Below are 21,255 nucleotides of genomic sequence, written 5' to 3' on the forward strand. Positions count from 1 at the left end.
CTGTGACCCCGGTGCAGTAAAGTGACGCTGCAAAATGGCAGCGCACTTTACAGCACCGGGGGTCACAGCGCAGGAGAAGGACCCGGCGCCCGGCAGCCTCCTGGAGCAGTACGGACCTGCTCCCTGGACAGGTGAGTATAGGTGAGCCTCTTCCTTTCCCATAGCTACACCCACTTACCACAATGCGCACCAGGCACTTCCTTTCCCATAATGTATCCCGTTTACCACAAAGCCCACCGGGCTCCGCCTTTCCTGTAGTTGTCCCTATTTACCACATTTCTTATTAGCACTTTTCTTCACACGCACCTTACATCCTTTCCTAACCTCTTCCCATGTTTATGCCTCTCTACCAGAATAACCTGATTCCATAACTTTACACACATTTTTATCTACCTTAAATATATACTTTATTTTTACAATATGCTTATATTTTACAGTGAAACGGTGCACTATTATTCTCTCCATATGTGTTAAGATATTTTATTGATATTTTATAACTTGATCAGACCTATTTTTCTCATAAACCACCAGTGTACACGGGGCCTGATTCAGAGATCTACACAAATGGTGTTTCTGCTGCGATTTAGTATGCAGTGGCTGGGCCGGAAACATGCGAATGCTGCATCCTTCGGGAGTTTTCTATTGAGATGCCATTTCGAGGTGTTTCAGAGCCGCGGCTTGTGTATGAAGGCGCAGACGTCGGATGCACATTGCTCTTGCAGCATGGCAGTTGGAAGTAACATGTCAGATGCAATGGAGCTGCATATGGGATCGCAGAGTTGGGACATCCCCCCTCCCCGAAACTGTTTCGAGTCGACATGCCTATGTCACCACTCCCTCATTACCTCGCACAAACGTTCCCTGTCGGCAGTGTTTGATTTTCCACTATGCACATGAGGCACTTGCCTAGGGGCAGCACCTGCTGGTTGCGGCACAACGGGCTGATGGGGTGTGTTAATTCTTTTTTGGGGGGAGGGTCATTACAACTTTTTTTTCTTCTTTTTTTACTTTGCAACTGACAAAGTGGGACAGTGGGCTGCAAACAGTGGTGCAGGAGCTGGTGGTGGGTGACAATGGGACTGTTGGGCACTCTGAATGCATTGGAATTGGTCTTGACATGAAGAGGGCAGTGACATGGTGGGGGCGACCAATAATGTGCCTAGGGGGCAACTGGACCCCAAAATCACTCCACTGCGTACATCATTGACATTGTGTCCATCTCTGAATCATCCTTACAGGGTCATTTTAACAGAGGAGGAGGCCGTGTGCAGAATCCAGGGTCGCCCCCTCCTCCTCATGGCACAGTAGGTTCCTGCACTGTGCTGTAGGCTATTGCGCATTCGCAGGTCTCCAGAAAAATGGTGCCTGCCATGTTCTGGAGACTAATTTCACTACAGTGCATGCACGACGGCCATTTTGGCTGTGATTATTGCCCAATACAGGACTCCGGAAAGGAAAATATTAAAACATGGGTGCAGTGTGCGCGTTGTGGGCCCCACACACGCCGCCATCATTCTTTTTCACAGTCTGTTCATGGAACCTTGGTCACTGACAGTAGTTCTTTGAAAGGAACTTGGAATTCCAATTTCAAGTCAAGTTTAGTGGTTGTATCTAGCAGCTCCGTCTGTGTGGCGGTCGTAGAATTAATTCTGCTGCAAAGCCTGTGCACATGGGTGTGAAACTTTGATGTCCTGAAGATGATGAAAATCCATGGATCCACTATGGAGTTCATTGAAATAAACCTAATGACTAGCAGGTCGGCATATTCATCGTGCCCTGCCGTGAATGCTGCGATATAGACTCGAACCTGCGGGATAGAGGTAAAGACCAGTTAGTGGTGACAATGCACATAAGATGGTTTTTGCATCAACTACTGTATTGGGAATGCAGTTCCCTATGGATCCTTCCAATACAGACACATATGGGGAGCTACCTGCACATATAGCATGGGTGGCTGGTTCTGAGTCACATGCTACTGCGACCGCTTTAGTGTCTTTTGCCGTATTTGTACCTGGAACTTTATGCTGATGCTAATATCAGCCCTTACCCTGGGTGTAGAAATGTGCGAGGACTGGGACTCCAATGTTAGGTGGAGAATCTCTATGGTGGGGGCGGGTTAGGGAGCATGTGCCCAGGGCACCGGAATCAAAGGGGTGCCGCCCCCGTCTGCTGCCCACACTGCATATTAAGACATCGGCAGCTGAATTGCCGCCCTGACTACTATCACCGTGAGCGCAACACCAGCAGTAAGTTGTGAGAGGGGGCTTCCAGCCGTGACTACCGCTGCCGGTAATGAGAGTGGGAGATGAGTCTACAATGACCCTCAGTACCTTCCGGGAGCTAGCAATTCCAACAAAAGCACTGTTCTCGAGCCGATGATAGCTCCACAAGTGTCTCAGCGATCTACAGCTCCATCCCTGCCTCTACCTGTACACACGGCCCCTCACACTCTCCCCTCTGCGTACGTCCTACCATCATCATACAGTATGAACCTGTTTGGAAACCACAAGGTCTTCCTCCTCCTCCTCCCCAATTATGCAAGTACCTGGCTTCACCCCTCTGCCATGTTGTCTGATAAGTAGTGACACGATTTATAGTGATGCATGGAGTGTTTACATGCATGGCTGTGTGAAGGGAGTACTGATATGGCATATAACAGTGGGTATGTGAGTGTAGGGAGCGACATATAATAGAGAGGATGTGGGTGTAGGGAGCGGCATATAATGGAGAGGGCGTGGGTGTAGGGAGCGGTAAAAAATGGAGAGGTTGTGGGTGTAGGGAGCGGCATATAATGGAGAGGATGTGGGTGTAGGGAGCAGCATATAATGGAGAGGGTGTGGGTGTAGGGAGCGGCATATAATGGAGAGGATGTGGGTGTGGGGAGCGGCATATAATGCAGAGGATGTGGGTGTAGGGAGCAGTATATAATGGAGAGGGTGTGGGTGTAGGGAGCAGCATATAATGCAGAGGATGTGGGTGTAGGGAGCAGTATATAATGGAGAGGGCGTGGGTGTAGGGAGCGGTATATAATGGAGAGATGTGGGTGTAGGGAGCAGCATATAATACAGAGGATGTGGGTGTAGGGAGCAGTATATAATGGAGAGGATGTGGGTGTAGGGAGTGGCATATAATGGAGGGGATGTGGGTGTAGGGAGCAGCATATAATGGAGAGGGTATGGGTGTGGGGAGCGGTAAAAGATGGAGAGGTTGTGGGTGTAGGGAGTGGCATATAATGGAGAGGATGTGGGTGTAGGGAGCAGTATATAATGGAGAGGGCGTGGGTGTAGGGAGCGGTAAAAAATGGAGAGGTTGTGGGTGTAGGGAGCAGCATATAATGGAGAGGGTGTGGGTGTAGGGAGCAGCATATAATGGAGAGGGTGTGGGTGTAGGGAGCGGCATATAATGGAGAGGATGTGGATGTGGGGAGCGGCATATAATGCAGAGGATGTGGGTGTAGGGAGCAGTATATAATGGTGTGGGTGTAGGGAGCAGCATATAATGGAGAGGGTGTGGGTGTAGGGAGCAGCATATAATGGAGAGGGTGTGGGTGTAGGGAGCGGCATATAATGGAGAGGATGTGGATGTGGGGAGCGGCATATAATGCAGAGGATGTGGGTGTAGGGAGCAGTATATAATGGAGAGGGTGTGGGTGTAGGGAGTGGCATATAATGGAGGGGATGTGGGTGTAGGGAGCAGCATATAATGGAGAGGGTGTGGGTGTAGGGAGCAGCATATAATGGAGAGGGTGTGGGTGTAGGGAGCGGCATATAATGGAGAGGATGTGGGTGTGGGGAGCGGCATATAATGCAGAGGATGTGGGTGTAGGGAGCAGCATATAATGGAGAGGGTGTGGGTGTAGGGAGCGGCATATAATGGAGAGGGTGTGGGTGTAGGGAGCGGCATATAATGGAGAGGATGTGGATGTGGGGAGCGGCATATAATACAGAGGATGTGGGTGTAGAGAGCAGTATATAATGGAGAGGGTGTGGGTGTAGGGAGCAGCATATAATGGAGAGGGTGTGGGTGTAGGGAGCGGCATATAATGGAGAGGATGTGGGTGTGGGGAGCGGCATATAATGCAGAGGATGTGGGTGTAGGGAGCAGTATATAATGGAGAGGGTGTGGGTGTAGGGAGCAGCATATAATGCAGAGGATGTGGGTGTAGGGAGCAGTATATAATGGAGAGGGCGTGGGTGTAGGGAGCGGTATATAATGGAGAGGATGTGGGTGTAGGGAGCAGCATATAATACAGAGGATGTGGGTGTAGGGAGCAGTATATAATGGAGAGGATGTGGGTGTAGGGAGTGGCATATAATGGAGGGGATGTGGGTGTAGGGAGCAGCATATAATGGAGAGGGTGTGGGTGTGGGGAGCGGTAAAAGATGGAGAGGTTGTGGGTGTAGGGAGTGGCATATAATGGAGAGGATGTGGGTGTAGGGAGCAGTATATGATGGAGAGGGCGTGGGTGTAGGGAGCGGTAAAAAATGGAGAGGATGTGGGTGTAGGGAGCGGTGTACAAAGTAAGGGATGTTGGTGTAGGGAGCGGCATATAATGGGGCTGTGGATATAAGGAGTGGTGTACAACGGTTGGGCTGTAGGTGTAGGGAGCAGAGTATAATGGTTGGGCTGTGGGTGTAAGGAGCGGCATATAACGGTTGGGCTGTGGTGGGTGTAGGGAGCGCTGTACAATGGTTGGGTGGGGGGTGAAGGGAGCGGCATATAATGGGGCTGTGGGTGTAGGGAGCAGATTGTAATTATTGGGATGTGGGCGTTTGGAGCAGTGTATAACGGTTGGGCTGTAGGTGTAGGAAGCGACATATAATGGTTGGGCTGTGGGTGTAAGGAGTTGTGTATAACAGTTTGACTGTGGATGTAGGGAGCGGTGTACAACGGTTGGCTGTGGGCATAGGGAGCGGTGTATAACGGTTGGGCTGTGGGCGTAGGGAGCAGCGTATAACGGTTAGGCTGTGTGCGTAGGGAGTGGCGTATAACGGTTGGCCTGTGGGTGTACGCAGCGGCGTATAACGGTTGGCCTGTGGGTGTACGTAGCGGCATATAATGGTTAGGCTGTGGGTGTACGTAGCGGCGTATAACGGTTGGCCTGTGGGTGTACATAGCGTGTATAACGGTTGGGCTGTGGGTGTACATAGCGGTGTATAACGGTTGGCCTGTGGGTGTACATAGCGGCGTATAACGGTTGGGCTGTGGGTGTACAGAGCGTGTATAACGATTGGCCTGTGGGTGTACGTAGCGGTGTATAACGGTTGGCCTGTGGGTGTACGTAGCGGCGTATAACGGTTGGGCTGTGGGTGTAGCGAGTGGTATATAATGGTTGGGCTGTGGGAGTAGCAAGCGCCGTATAATGGTTTGTCTGTGGGCGTAGGTAGCGGTATATAATGGTTTGGCTGTGGGTAATATGTTGGTCTCCGATATATGCACCCCCTTGTGTAGTATCACTATTACCTTTATTTGTGTATATACAAATAAGTGGCTGAACAGTTCCACTGTATTTTAAGGGGAGGAGAGGGCGCCAAATTTCTGCCTTACCCCAGTGATCCTAGTTTTAGCCCTGCACATCCGCAACACTCCCATAACACGTCTTTAGGATGGTGCATCTCTGTGCGTCTGCAGAACCACCTCCCAGTCACTGTACAGGATAGGCCACTGCATTTCCAGTGTATCTTACACAACGTGCGTCTCAAACGCAGCTGCGCCTCTGTGTGTACACACCGTCTTACACATCTGCCGCGGGAGTTTTTGTGCACACGCAGTATTTAAAAGTCCCCCAACTCTGCAAACACAGCACGACTCAGGAATATGATGTGCAGTAATCTGCGGTGGCTTTCAGTTCCATGTCTTTGAACATATTTCATTAGTTATTTAAAATGAAAATAAAACTATGAAATGAAATCTCCTTTTCAAATTAATTCATTCTGAGAAATACTATTATGCATTTTTTATATTTATTAATATCACTTGATGCATCATCAACCTTCTATAGTAAATACAGTATGATCCCAGGAAACCACACTTGACTCATCATAAGCATAGACCTGTTTAACGAGCAGTCAGACCTAGATCATGTATGCTTGCTGTTCTGTTTTACTAATTGTGGTCAAATATAAATACTCCATCATATACATTTACCCCGTCCCAGGGCAAAGATTTCGTTAAATGTGTTATTTTAGTAACTCTTCCAAGGTTTGAAGGTCCTACAGTCAGTATATAGAGTATATTTACAATGTGTTAGCTTGTTTCCCGCCGGGCTTGACCTCAAATATAAAATTGAAGTTATACAGTATGTAAATCCTGGTCTATGTTGCAATTATTACTGATAGCACTTTCAATTTTGAGGAGGAGGGGAAGGCTTTGTTAATACTGGGGAGAATCCAGAGTGTGGTGGTTTTCGATAGTTACCCCCTTGCGGACGAGGCTGGCCAGTGGCCTGCAGCCGATCAATGCCTGGATGTGCTTGATGGCCGGTAAGCAGCTAGTGGATTATGCCTAGCCACCAACTAGCGGCAAACTGATTAGTGGATGGTGTTGGCGATTTACCAATCAGAATAAGGTCTTCACACTCTGATTGGTAAAGATCTGGACTCTGGAGCTATCCAATCAGAAAGCAGGAAGCTGTGACATGACCTGCTGTACAACCTACCCAGGTGAGCATTTCCATTTTGTTTTGCTTTATTAATACCAAACCAACCTTAACAGGACAAAGACTACATCCACCCCTGGGTTCGTTATCAGTAGAAATCTAACCTGCAGATCAATTGTACTGGGTTTAAAGTAAATGCCTCTTTGCCCCAATATTAAAACACCCAGCCTGCACTCATGGGTACGGACTCTGCGTTGAATGGGTCCCTTTCCACAGACGCAAATAGTGAGTTTTAGAGTACAGAACTGAATTTGCACATTGTTGCGTATCTCCGGACAATTCTAACTTGGACAGATCTTTGCATGAAATGGTGTTTTGGTGCAAGAACTGGGCGACGACAGATCTCACAGAACTGTTCCGTCTTGTGGAGGTGTCACGGGCATGTAAATAGAGCTCTGCACTTTTGTGAGTCATATGTAGGGCTGCTGAGACAGGTGTGGGGCCCGGGTACTGAATGGGACATGGTCAAATCCGGTAGTGGGTAGCCACATCCCCTTCTAGGAAAAAAAGAATAACTGAATGTAATATTTGAATTTTGGACTGTGCTGCAGCCCCGCCTCTGCAACTGCCCATGGCTGTAACCCCCACCTGCAATGTTTAAAACACCCGTCCCATCCATACAGTGCCCCATGTACATGCTCCACATATTTTAACACTTTTATTTGCAGTTTGCAGAATTTCACCCCAGAAAAGACATTTACTTTTTAGCCAAATTAAAGTAAACTCATTCAAAACTTCTAATTGCCTAATTTATCATAAGGGAGGGGGGTGGGGGAATGGGAGTGCCCCAGGGCTTCTGAACCAAATCTGGGATCTGACATTGTACACATTTATAGCATTATCCGTGGTTTTCATAGTAACAAAGAAAATAGTGTAAATCTGCCAAAAACTTGTATTATGTTTTTCCAAAGAACAGAACTGAATATAGGCATCTTCGTCATCATCATCAGCTCTGCTTCAATAACAAGTTGTGTAACATACAGTAAGCCCATTTTCCAGGGAAACATCATTAGGTTACACAACTGTGCCGAGATAAATGGGAAGATAACAGATAAAAGACACAAAAGAACGGAGAAATATTGATTAATGCAACAAATTAGGGCACCCTGAACTGCTACTGTAGGACATGTAGTATACAGAATATAAATGCTGAGAGCTAATATTCTTTCTCTCGTGTCTCAGCTTTTTTTATTTCATTTACCCATAAATTTGTAGGCCGTTATGTCTTGTTCGTACATTACATTTTTCTATTCATCTCCAAATTAATTAATTTATTTTGTCATTTTGGCTTGCTCATACCCTTTTCAAACCTTTTACAGTTCCATTGTCTTCTCTTCCTTATGAGCTTTTCAAACATTCGGTTATTTAATTAAGCAATGACCCATTATTGTATTGTATCGTCATAGGACAGGTTCCTATTTGCAGAACACAGCAGAGACATGTTGAAGACCAGCACAACAAAATAAGGCCCCCTTGCGATCAATTTACCTGCAATCAAAATCCTGACAGTCAAAATCCGAAAACAATTGACCGACAGTCAGAATCCCGACAAGGTCAAAATCCCGACATGGTCAAAATCCCGACATTTAAAATAACGACAATGTCATAATACCGACATTTAAAATGTCAACAGGTCAAAAAAGTCGACATGAGTTTTTCATGACTTTTTTCATTGAAACCGGCTTGATCATACTTTGCCATCCCAGTGGACCTGGAGGGGGAATATAATAGTGTGCCCGAAGCGCGAGCCATGCGAGGAGACGCGGTACACTTATATGGTGTCCATGTCGACCTATGTCGACATACACACAAAAAAAGAATGAAAAACTCTTGTCGACTTTTTGACCTGTCTGCATTTTAAATGTCGGTATTTTGACCTTGCTTGTATTATGATCTTGTCAGTATTTTAAATGTCAGTATTTTGACTTTGTCGGTATTTTAACCTTGTCGGGATTTTGACCGTCAGTGAATTGTTGTCGGATTTTGACCGTCGGGATTTTGACTGTAGGTATTTCATACTGATTCCCCTATTAAGAGAGGTGGATTGAGTAGTGGGGGCCCCTTGCTGAGAAGCTTCCCATCATACTGTATCTCGTCCCTCTAACCTGACACAGTGGAAGTTTTTGTCCATCGTTAGTCAATGAACCTTTTTTTCACACGCATCCCATACATAATATATCATTTTGCATTTCACTTTGTTCAATACAGCGGCGCAGCTAGAGTGAGGCAGCAGCGAAAAAGATAGTGACATCGCTCATTCCAATGGAATTGATAGCCCAGATAATGTCTGCCCGTAACCTCTGTAGGTGTCTGGTATAATTTTAAAATGAGTGCGCACTACTGGCACATGCAGGGGGGTTTCTAAGTGCCTGGAAACCCCCCTGACTGACTACAAAAGAGCCCCGCCCCCTCACTGGCTTTTTTATTTCTTGGTCTTTTTCCCCTGCCTAACAAATGTTCCACTTATCGAATGAAGTCATGAAAAAAAAAAAGGCCCTGGAACCGTCACCGATAAGATTTGGAACAAGGATAAAACACAGTATAAATAAATGCTTATATTTGTGAGCCAAGTACAAGAGAATCTTATGCTCTCTTTGCATCGCAGCGCGGTCTGCACATTTACACCCGCACAGCCGGAGTTTCTCCTGTGAGACCCAGCGGTGCAATCTGGTTTCTACATTTCTGTGGTTATTAACCAAATACCAGGATGAAGTCACTTTGTGCTTTCCCAAGGAGGCGTTTCTGTGGCTGGCACTGTGTTGTGACTTTCGCAACGTCTGTTCTATATTGGTCTGTTAAGTGGTATTTGCATGTGGTTTATGTTACTTTCTCAGCAGAGAGACGAGCCAGGATACAGTGGAAGTGCAGGGCAGAGGTGCTGCTGGGTGCCAAAACCGCTGTATGTGGGAAAGCAGGTGGCACAGGAGGACAATCAACCCAAGTTCAGCGCCATTGAATAGGTCCAGTAATGGACTAAGGGACTCTGGTCCTATCGGCAGCGTGGAGACATATAAAGAAGGGTATTGTTCAAAAATTAACAAGTCCTTTCAATATATGGATGGCGTTGGAAAATGTTACATGTAGTTTTTGGGATGACCATGCTGCCGTTTATGTAGACAGTTGTTGGGAACTAGGGCCCTCATTCCAAGTTGATCGTTCGCTGACGTTTTTAGCAGCGCAGCGATCAGGTTACTACTGTGCATGCGGATGCACCACAATGCGCACGCGCGTTGTACGGGTATAAACAGCATCGTTGCTGTGCAATGCTTCTAGCGATGAATCCATTCGCACAGACGATCGCAAGGTGATTGACAGGAAGAGGGCGTTTATGGGTGTCAACTGACCGTTTTCTGGGAATGGTAGGGAAAACGCAGGCGTGTCCAGGCGTTTGCAGGGCGGGTGTCTGACATCAATTCCGGGTCCAAAAAGACTAAAGTGATCACAAGGGCTGAGTAAGTCAAGAGCTACTCAGAAACTGCACAAAACTTTTTCATCCCACTCGGCTGCACAGGCGTTCGCACACTTGCAAAGCTAAAATACACTCCCCTAGAGGCGGCGACTATCTGATCTCTGCTCTGCAAAAAATAGCTAGCAAGCGATCAACTCAGAATGAGGGCCTATAGTGGGTGCAGGGTACAGAGGGTGCCATTGCTATGGGGCCTTGGAGGCTTAGTGGGCTCACCACCAGGTCCTGCCTCTCTTGTACCCAGCTCTTAATGGCATCAGTGATGCAAACATGGGTGTCATGAGGTCACGCCCATCTTTCCCAATAGGGTCCACCTCTTTCTGGGGCATGTACGGGGCATACTTGCCTACTTTTTAAAACTAGAATCAGGGAGATTACAGTAGCATATCCGCGCAAAGTGCGGCGTGCCACCAAGGGGGCGTGTCAAACCCTACCCAAAGGGCATGTCTCGTTCCACAAATGGGCGTGTCTATGCTTAAATGCTTGTTGTTGCAAGATATTTCTATATAACATTAGTAACAATATATTTTGTAAAGTTTTGCAAGTATTGATACCAGGCCCGGCGCTACCCGCTCAGCAAGGTCTGCAAAGCAGGGAGGCGCCGGGTGGGAGAGGCGCTGTCCCCGCTCTGCTACCTTGCTGGCTCGCAGTGCTGCTGTCCGCTGCCGCAGGCAGAACAAACAGAAATTCTCCTCCAGTGTGCTGTGTGTGAGCCTATCAGGTGCCTCCCCCTTCCTTCTCCTCCACGGCTTGTTCCTCTGCGCTGCACCTAGCTGGAAGACAGGCAGCAGTGCGCGCACCAGCACCCCCGCACCCCCCCCCCCCCCCTCCCCCTCCATACCCCCTTCTCCTGAGTCTCCTCTCTGTCACTGAGGAGACACAGCAGTTTTCAGCAGCCTCCCTCCCTTCCCATCAGTGCTGGATTCACGGGGCACCGATAAACAAGAAGTCACATGATGCACAGGAGGAGCCAGCCAGAAGGAGAGAGAATTGACAGCATAGGAAAGGAATGAGTTAAACATCTTGTGAGGGGTGGACCTAGCTGGAAGGAAAGTACAGCCCTTTGGGAAAAGGGGAGGGTTAGTATATATAGGGAAGGATAGACATTTTGTCTCTCTCTTGTTGGTGAAATTGCCTTCCCGCCCTCCCGCCCTGTTGGTAAAGGTTTCTGGCACGGAGTGCCTTGGCATTAAATTGTTGGCTGGTTTTATCGTTGGCTATTTATTGGCGGAAAAGAACGGCAGTTGGTGGTTGTATGGTAAGCTGTAGTGATTTACAGTTTGATTTGGTTTAGGTGCACTCACCTCCATCGACTTATTGGCCGCTTGACCACCCGTCCGGGAAGGCAGCGGCAGGGCACCCAGGAGCGGTGGGTAGTCACTGTGGGGGTGGAGTTGTCACCTATTACCGGTTTTTGATAGTTATAGTAAAATTAGGATGTTTCGAATTTTTAGTATTTTACGGTTAATTTAGGTTAGTAGAGCCGTTCTTTTTGCTGCCACCATATGCCGGCTGTATCGGCATCTTAACAAAGTTTTCATTTACAGGTTTGCTATGGTTAGGGTCAAATAAATAGCTAGCAATTTTTCTGCCAAATTCAAGTCTCCGTGTCTTTATTTATTGGGTTTAGAGGTAACGAATGCTTTACTTGGAATGAACGGGTCCACCAAATGTCACTAGGATGTTTAGAGGAGCAGCGGTGCAGTGTAGCAGCCTGCAGCACCACAGGCACACATAGGAGCAGAGGCCCAGCTAAGTCTCAGGTAAATTCTGCTGCAGATAAATGAAGGAAGGGGGAGGGGAGGGGGGGGTGCGAGGGAAGAAGGGGAGAGGGTTAAAGTGTCATATTCATGTGTTTTTTTGGGGGGAGGAGTGACATATTAATATGTGCTTGGGGGGTAATGTCATAGTAATGTGTTTTGGGGGGGTAGTGTCACTGTCATGTTATTGTGTGCTGGAAAGGGTGGTAGTGTTATATTAATATAAGCTGGGGGTAATGTCATGTTAATGTGTTTTTTTTGGGGGGTGGGTGGGTTGTATTATATTTGTTTTTTTTGGGGGGGTAGTGTCATATTAATGTATGCTAGAGAGTTGCATCTTAATGGGGGGGGAGATAAAGTGTCCTATTCAGTGGCGTAACTACTGCCCCAGCAGCACTGTGGAGGCTAGGAGGCGCAGGGCTACGGGGGCACTGCCACTAATTCAGAGCAGATTGGCATGCGGACTAGTCGTCCGCATGTCAATCTGCTAAATTTCCCTTCCAAAATGGCCGCCGCCATGGAGGTCATACTTGACCTCTAGCGTCTAGGAAGTGCCGGCAGTGCATAGCGCTGGCCGCAGCCGGCGGCACCCTGCTACCCTGGCGCGGCGGCAGCAGCAGCAACAACAGGGGGATCGGCAGCAGTGCACACGGCACACTAAACAGCGGGGAGCGGTTTGGGCAGAATTACTCCCATGACACCCAGTGCATGAAACCCCTGGCAACGAGCATAAACACCCAGCGCATGAAACCCCTGGCAACAAGCATGACACCCTGAGCATGAAAAGCCCTGGCACCGTGCATGGAACCAAGATCATGAAACCCTTGGCAACGATCAGTTAATTTAAAAGTAATTAGAAGCCGAACTGTAGGGCTTAATGTGTAGTGGGAATTGTGGTGTGTGGCATAATGTATCACGGACATTGTGATTGCATGGCTTGTATGTTCCAGCCAACCAGATGCAGCTTGCCGCAGCTAGTCGCAAGCACAATGCGGCCGCTTGCGGGTAGGATGAGAGCGATCACATCTGTATTTATAGGAGGGCGCAAAATTTATAGTTTGCAGGAGGGCGCCGAGCACCCTAGCACCGGCCCTGATTGATACTAACATTACTGCCTGGAATACGGGGTTTCTTATTTGCAATATGTTTTCGCTGTGATATTTCTTTTCTTCTTACTCAGCACAATATGCATGCTAAATGTGATGCCTACTGTATGCAATCAATTCCAAATCCAAGTTGACCGTGTGTGAATCCATCCCTAAATATATACGTAAATGATTATTTTGGTGTAGGTAGATGTTATTTTTATTGTGAACACTGGATTGTCTGTGTCTTGTAGGCACTAGAGATGTGCACTTGAAATTTTTCGGGTTTTGTGTTTTGGTTTTGGGTTCGGTTCCGCGGCCGTGTTTTGGGTTCGACCGCGTTTTGGCAAAACCTCACCGAATTTTTTTTGTCGGATTCGGGTGTGTTTTGGATTCGGGTGTTTTTTTCAAAAAACCCTAAAAAACAGCTTAAATCATAGAATTTGGGGGTCATTTTGATCCCAAAGTATTATTAACCTCAAAAACCATAATTTCCACTCATTTTCAGTCTATTCTGAATACCTCACACCTCACAATATTATTTTTAGTCCTAAAATTTGCACCGAGGTCGCTGGATGACTAAGCTAAGCGACCCTAGTGGCCGACACAAACACCGGGCCCATCTAGGAGTGGCACTGCAGTGTCACGCAGGATGGCCCTTCCAAAAAACACTCCCCAAACAGCACATGACGCAAAGAAAAAAAGAGGCGCAATGAGGTAGCTGTGTGAGTAAGATAAGCGACCCTAGTGGCCGACACAAACACCGGGCCCATCTAGGAGTGGCACTGCAGTGTCACGCAGGATGGCCCTTCCAAAAAACACTCCCCAAACAGCACATGACGCAAAGAAAAAAAGAGGCGCAATGAGGTAGCTGTGTGAGTAAGCTAAGCGACCCTAGTGGCCGACACAAACACCTGGCCCATCTAGGAGTGGCACTGCAGTGTCACGCAGGATGGCCCTTCCAAAAAACACTCCCCAAACAGCACATGACGCAAAGAAAAAAAGAGGCGCAATGAGGTAGCTGTGTGAGTAAGATAAGCGACCCTAGTGGCCGACACAAACACCGGGCCCATCTAGGAGTGGCACTGCAGTGTCACGCAGGATGGCCCTTCCAAAAAACACTCCCCAAACAGCACATGACGCAAAGAAAAAAAGAGGCGCAATGAGGTAGCTGTGTGAGTAAGATAAGCGACCCTAGTGGCCGACACAAACACCGGGCCCATCTAGGAGTGGCACTGCAGTGTCACGCAGGATGGCCCTTCCAAAAAACACTCCCCAAACAGCACATGACGCAAAGAAAAAAAGAGGCGCAATGAGGTAGCTGTGTGAGTAAGATAAGCGACCCTAGTGGCCGACACAAACACCGGGCCCATCTAGGAGTGGCACTGCAATGTCACGCAGGATGGCCCTTCCAAAATTTTTTACATGCTCTGTACTATGACATTGGGCATCGGCCTTGGCAGACGACGTTGCTGGCATTTCATCGTCTCGGCCATGACTAGTGGCAGCAGCTTCAGCACGAGGTGGAAGTGGATCTTGATCTTTCCCTAATTTTGGAACCTCAACATTTTTGTTCTCCATATTTTAATAGGCACAACTAAAAGGCACCTCAGGTAAACAATGGAGATGGATGGATACTAGTATACTTATGGATGGACGAGCGACTGCCGACACAGAGGTAGCTACAGCCGTGGACTACCGTACTGTGTCTGCTGCTAATATAGACTGGATGATAATGAGATGAAATCAATATATATATATATATATATATATAATATCACACTAGTACTGCAGCCGGACAGGTAGATATATTTATTATGTAATGACTGATGACGCACCTGCTGGACACTGTCAGCTCAGCAGCACCGCAGACTGCTACAGTAAGCTACTATAGTAGTATGTATAAAGAAAGAAAAAAAAAACACGGGTAGGTGGTATACAATTATGGATGGACGAGCGACTGCCGACACAGAGGTAGCTACAGCCGTGGACTACCGTACTGTGTCTGCTGCTAATATAGACTGGATGATAATGAGATGAAATCAATATATATATATATATAATATCACACTAGTACTGCAGCCGGACAGGTAGATATATTTATTATGTAATGACTGATGACGGACCTGCTGGACACTGTCAGCTCAGCAGCACCGCAGACTGCTACAGTAAGCTACTATAGTAGTATGTATAAAGAAGAAAAAAAAAAAAAAACCACGGGTAGGTGGTATACAATTATGGATGGACGAGCGACTGCCGACACAGAGGTAGCTACAGCCGTGGACTACCGTACTGTGTCTGCTGCTAATATAGACTGGATGATAATGAGATGAAATCAATATATATATATATAATATCACTAGTACTGCAGCCGGACAGGTATATATATTTATTATGTAATGACTGATGACGGACCTGCTGGACACTGTCAGCTCAGCAGCACTGCAGACTGCTACAGTAAGCTACTATAGTAGTATGTATAAAGAAGAAGAAAGAAAAAAAAAAAACGGGTAGGTGGTATACAATATTATATATTATATACAATTATATATATATATATATATATATATATATATATATTAAACTCACTGGTGGTGATTATTAAACTGGTGGTCAGGTCACTGGTCACACTATCAGCAACTTGCAAGTAGTACTCCTAAGCAGACAATCACAATATATATTATACTGGTGGTCAGTGTGGTCACAATGGCAGTGTGGCACTCTGGCAGCAAAAGTGTGCACTGTACGTTATATGTACTCCTGAGTCCTGCTCTCAGACTCTAACTGCTCCCCACTGTCAGTGTCTCCCCCACAAGTCAGATATACATTATACAGTCACACTATCTATCTATCACTTCAGCAAGTAGTAGTACTCCTCCTAATGCTCCCCAAAATTACTACTGTGTCTCTCTCTACTCTAGTCTCACTCTCTTCTCTATAAACGGAGAGGACGCCAGCCACGTCCTCTCCCTATGAATCTCAATGCACGTGTGAAAATTGCGGCGACGCGCGGCTCCTTATATAGAATCCGAGTCTCGCGATAGAATCCGAGCCTCGCGAGAATCCGACAGCAGGATGATGACGTTCGGGCGCGCTCGGGTTAACCGAGCAAGGCAGGAAGATCCGAGTCGCTCGGACCCGTGTAAAAAAACCTGAAGTTCGGGCGGGTTCGGATTCCGAGGAACCGAACCCGCTCATCTCTAGTAGGCACTACCAATATTTATTGGATGTGCTATTTTCCATTCCATTACAGCATTAACCAAATCATTACAGACACCAGATACTCTAATTAAACAAATGCGTTTAACTACAGAAATATTACTAACAACAATTCTTACACCACAACCACCACCACCAGCAGCAGAGTCATGCTATGGGTCAGTGCACTCCAGCACAGATAAGAGGAGTGTGTGATCATGCGCTGCTGTCTCTCTCTCTCGGGGTTACACAAGGGGGTTAATGAGAGCCATCAGCAGTGATTCCTGAGCAGCTGAGCAGCTACACCAGGGGTGGGCAATTATTTCAGCTGAGGGGCCACTTGACATTTCCTGTCAGTATCCGAGGGCCACATACAAAATAGCAGCTCGCCCCACTTGCCAAAAATATAGGGACGTGGCTTCATGTGGAAGGGGTGTGGGCAAAAAATAATACAGATTCATATTAGGCTGCACAATAGTCTCCATTATTCAAATTGCGCCACACAGCGCCACTTACACACATTACACCAGGTAGAGCCCCTTTTACACACATTACGGCAGGTAGAGAGCCTTTTTACACATTAACATTTTATTTAGGATAATTATTGTGCAGCAAGCAAATTATCCAGTGTCTTATGGCCCCTGGGGAAAGATGTGACACGGTGACAGAACACGGTGGGGGTGACACAGTGACAGAACACGGTGGGGGTGACACGGTGACAGAACACGGTGGGGGTGACAGAACACGGGGGGGGTGACACAGTGACAGAACACGGTGGGGGTGACACGGTGACAGAACATGGGGGGGGTGACGCGGTGACAGAACACGAGGAGGGGGGGTGACAGTGACAGAACACGGGTGTGTGACACGGTGACAGAACACGGTGGGGGTGACACGGTGACAGAACACGGGGAGGGGGGGGTGATAGTGACAGAACACGGGTGTGTGACACAGTGACAGAATACGGTGGGGGTGACACGGTGACAGAACACGGGGAGGGGGGGGGGTGACAGTGACAGAACACGGGTGTGTGACACAGTGACAGAAAACGTTGGGGGTGACACAGTGACAGAACACGGGGAGGGGGGGTGACAGTGACAGAACACGGGTGTTTGACACGGTGACAGAACACGGTGGGGGTGACACGGTGACAGAACACGGGGAGGGTGTGTGTGACAGTGACAGAACACGGGTGTGTGACACAGTGACAGAAAACGGTGGGGGTGACACGGTGACAGAACACGGTGGGGGTGACAGAACACGGGGGGTGTGACACAGTGACAGAACACGGTGGGGGTGACACGGTGACAGAACATGGGGGGGGGGGTGACACGGTGACAGAACACGGGAAGGGGGGGTGACAGTGACAGAACACGGGTGTGTGACACAGTGACAGAAAACGGTGGGGGTGACACAGTGACAGAACACGGGGAGGGGGGGTGACAGTGACAGAACACGGATGTGTGACACGGTGACAGAACACGGGGGGTGTGACACAGTGAAAGAACACGGGGGGGGGGTGACAGTGACAGAACATGGTGGGGGTGACACGGTGACAGAACACGGGGAGGGGGGTGACAGTGACAGAACACGGGGTGTGTGACACAGTGACAGAACACGGTGGGGGTGACAGTGACAGAACACGGATGTGTGACACGGTGACAGAACACGGGGGGGGGGGGTGACACAGTGAAAGAAAACGGGGAGGGGGGTGACAGAACATGGTGGGGGTGACAGTGACAGAACACGGGGGGTGTGACATGGTGACAAAACATGGTGGGGTTGACAGCGACAGAACACGGGGTGGGTGACACAGTGACTGAACACGGGGGGGTGACACAGTGACAGAACACGGGGGGGGGGTGACACAGTGACAGAACATGGGGGGTGTGACACAGTGACAGAACACGGGGAGGTGACACAGTGACAGAACACGGGGAGGTGACACAGTGACAGAACACGGGGGGGTGACAGTGACAAAACACGGGGGTGTGACACAGTGACAGAACACGGGGGGTGTGACACAGTGACAGAACACGGGGAGGTGACACAGTGACAGAACACGGGGAGGTGACACAGTGACAGAACACGGGGAGGTGACACAGTGACAGAACACGGGGGGGTGACAGTGACAGAACACAGGGGGGTGACACAGTGACAGAACACGGGGGGTGACAGTGACAGAACACGGGTGTGTGACACAGTGACAGAAAACGGTGGGGGTGACACAGTGACAGAACACGGGGAGGGGGGGTGACAGTGACAGAACACGGATGTGTGACACGGTGACAGAACACGGGGGGTGTGACACAGTGAAAGAACACGGGGGGGGGGTGACAGTGACAGAACATGGTGGGGGTGACACGGTGACAGAACACGGGGAGGGGGGTGACAGTGACAGAACACGGGGTGTGTGACACAGTGACAGAACACGGTGGGGGTGACAGTGACAGAACACGGATGTGTGACACGGTGACAGAACACGGGGGGGGGGGGGGTGACACAGTGAAAGAAAACGGGGAGGGGGGTGACAGAACATGGTGGGGGTGACAGTGACAGAACACGGGGGGTGTGACATGGTGACAAAACATGGTGGGGTTGACAGCGACAGAACACGGGGTGGGTGACACAGTGACTGAACACGGGGGGGTGACACAGTGACAGAACACGGGGGGGGGGGTGACACAGTGACAGAACATGGGGGGTGTGACACAGTGACAGAACACGGGGAGGTGACACAGTGACAGAACACGGGGAGGTGACACAGTGACAGAACACGGGGGGGTGACAGTGACAAAACACGGGGGTGTGACACAGTGACAGAACACGGGGGGTGTGACACAGTGACAGAACACGGGGAGGTGACACAGTGACAGAACACGGGGAGGTGACACAGTGACAGAACACGGGGAGGTGACACAGTGACAGAACACGGGGGGGTGACAGTGACAGAACACAGGGGGGTGACACAGTGACAGAACACGGGGGGTGACAGTGACAGAACACGGGGGGGTGACACAGTGACAGAACACAGGGGGGGGGGGTGACATAGTGACAGAACATGGGGGTGACATGGTGACAGAACACGGGAGGGGTTGGTACAGCGAGAGCTAAAGATCTCTCCCCCAAACCTAAAAACAGTCTGACGCCACTGCCCGCACACACAAATATACACACACACACACACACACACACACACACACACACACACACACACACACACACACACACACTTTCTTTCACTTTTCCCATTAACTTACTGATCTGGCTGGCAGTGGCAGGAAGGATGGATCTGTAGCAGTCTGGCTCTTGTCCCGTGTAGCTCCGCCCCCTGAGGTCCCATGTAGCCCCGCCCCTCATCGGCACGTAGCCCCGCCCCCTTCTCGGCTGAACACAGCCGTTGTCACTGGGGACTCTAGAGGAGGGAGGAGGCTGCTACAACGCAGCAGCAGGGGAGAGAGGCGCCGCTGGCAGCTTGGAGGTACTGCAGTGCAGAGCAATGACAAGCAGCTCAGCCGGTCGGGCCGCTTGTCATTGCTCGCTGGTGGGAGGCAGTGGGCCGGGTAGGATCGGTTTGCGGGCCGCATCCGGCCCGCGGGCCGTATTTTGCCCACCCCTAAGCTACACTGTTCTTGCAAAAAAAAACTCCTTAGCGTCACCCCTGACAGAATCTGAAGAATCCGGGAGAATTGACCTATAAAGCAGGGCACCAGGAGATTTATAGCTGAAAAGGGAGGCTCCCGCAGGATGCGGGAGGGTAGGCAACTATGGTGCGGGGTCCCAATTATATGAACAGCAATACTGGGTGTTTTGGAATGTGGTTACTAAGAAATGTCAGTATTCAGCAGGGAGTTGTCAATTCTCATTGCATAAAGTTGGAGGGCCGGGATACGTGTCCTTCCCCACCATAGGCTCTTGCTCTGCCGTTCTGAGCATGCACAGGCCCAGCACATGCATAGTGAAGCCCACTTTAGGCTTTCAGTTCAGGCCCTTCACACTTCTACAGGCCCTCCCCCCCTCTACCAGCTACAGGCCCACCTCCCCTCTACCAGCTACAGGCCCTCTACCAGCTACAGGCCTTCCTCCCCTCTACCAGCTACAGGCCCCCCCCCCCCCCCCCCCACACCTCTACCAGCTCCACTCTACCAGCTACAGGCCCCTCTACCAGCTACAGACCCCTCTACCAGCTACATGCCCTCCTCCCCTCAACCAGCTACAGGCCCTCCTCCCCTCTACCAGCTACAGGCCCCTCTACCAGCTACAGGCCCCTCTCCCCTCTACCAGCTACAGGCCCTCCTCCCCTCAACCAGCTACAGGCCCTCCTCCCCTCAACCAGCTACAGGCCCTCCTCCCCTCTACCAGCTACAGGCCCCTCTACCAGCTACAGGCCCTCCTCCCCTCAACCAGCTACAGGCCCTCTCCCCTCAACCAGCTACAGGCCCCTCTACCAGCTACAGGCCCCTCTCCCCTCTACCAGCTACAGGCCCTCCTCCCCTCAACCAGCTACAGGCCCTCCTCCCCTCAACCAGCTACAGGCCCTCCTCCCCTCTACCAGCTACAGGCCTCTCTACCAGCTACAGGCCCTCCTCCCCTCAACCAGCTACAGGCCCTCCTCCCCTCTTCCAGCTACAGGCCCTCCTCCCCTCTTCCAGCTACAGGCCCTCCTCCCCTCTACCAGCTACAGGCCTCTCTCCCCTCTACCAGCTACAGGCCCTCCTCCCCTCAACCAGCTACAGGCCCTCCTCCCCTCTATCAGCTACAGGCCTCTCTACCAGCTACAGGCCCTCCTCCCCTCAACCAGCTACAGGCCCTCCTCCCCTCTACCAGCTACAGGCCCCTCTACCAGCTACAGGCCCCTCTACCAGCTACAGGCCCTCCTCCCCTCAACCAGCTACAGGCCCTCCTCCCCTCAACCAGCTACAGGCCCTCCTCCCCTCTACCAGCTACAGGCCCCTCTACCAGCTACAGGCCCTCCTCCCCTCAACCAGCTACAGGCCCTCCTCCCCTCAACCAGCTACAGGCCCCTCTACCAGCTACAGGCCCCTCTACCAGCTACAGGCCCTCCTCCCCTCAACCAGCTACAGGCCC

The 21,255-nt window shown here is 49.8% G+C and overlaps 1 protein-coding gene across 1 annotated transcript in view; it reads right to left on the reverse strand.

Annotated features, from left to right (window-relative positions):
- Nucleotides 1-388: 388 nt before the first annotated feature.
- The window catches only part of LOC134981177 (prostaglandin D2 receptor-like), a 50,434-nt gene continuing 29,567 nt past the window's right edge, over nucleotides 389-21,255 (reverse strand). The window contains exon 2 of the mRNA XM_063948402.1: nucleotides 389-1,807. Within this exon, the coding sequence (XP_063804472.1) occupies nucleotides 1,532-1,807 (276 nt within the window). The 3' untranslated portion in view covers nucleotides 389-1,531. The remainder of the gene's footprint in view (nucleotides 1,808-21,255) is intronic.

This window comes from Pseudophryne corroboree, chromosome 12, assembly GCF_028390025.1.
Source record: "Pseudophryne corroboree isolate aPseCor3 chromosome 12, aPseCor3.hap2, whole genome shotgun sequence".
Taxonomy (NCBI): Eukaryota; Metazoa; Chordata; class Amphibia; order Anura; family Myobatrachidae; genus Pseudophryne; species Pseudophryne corroboree.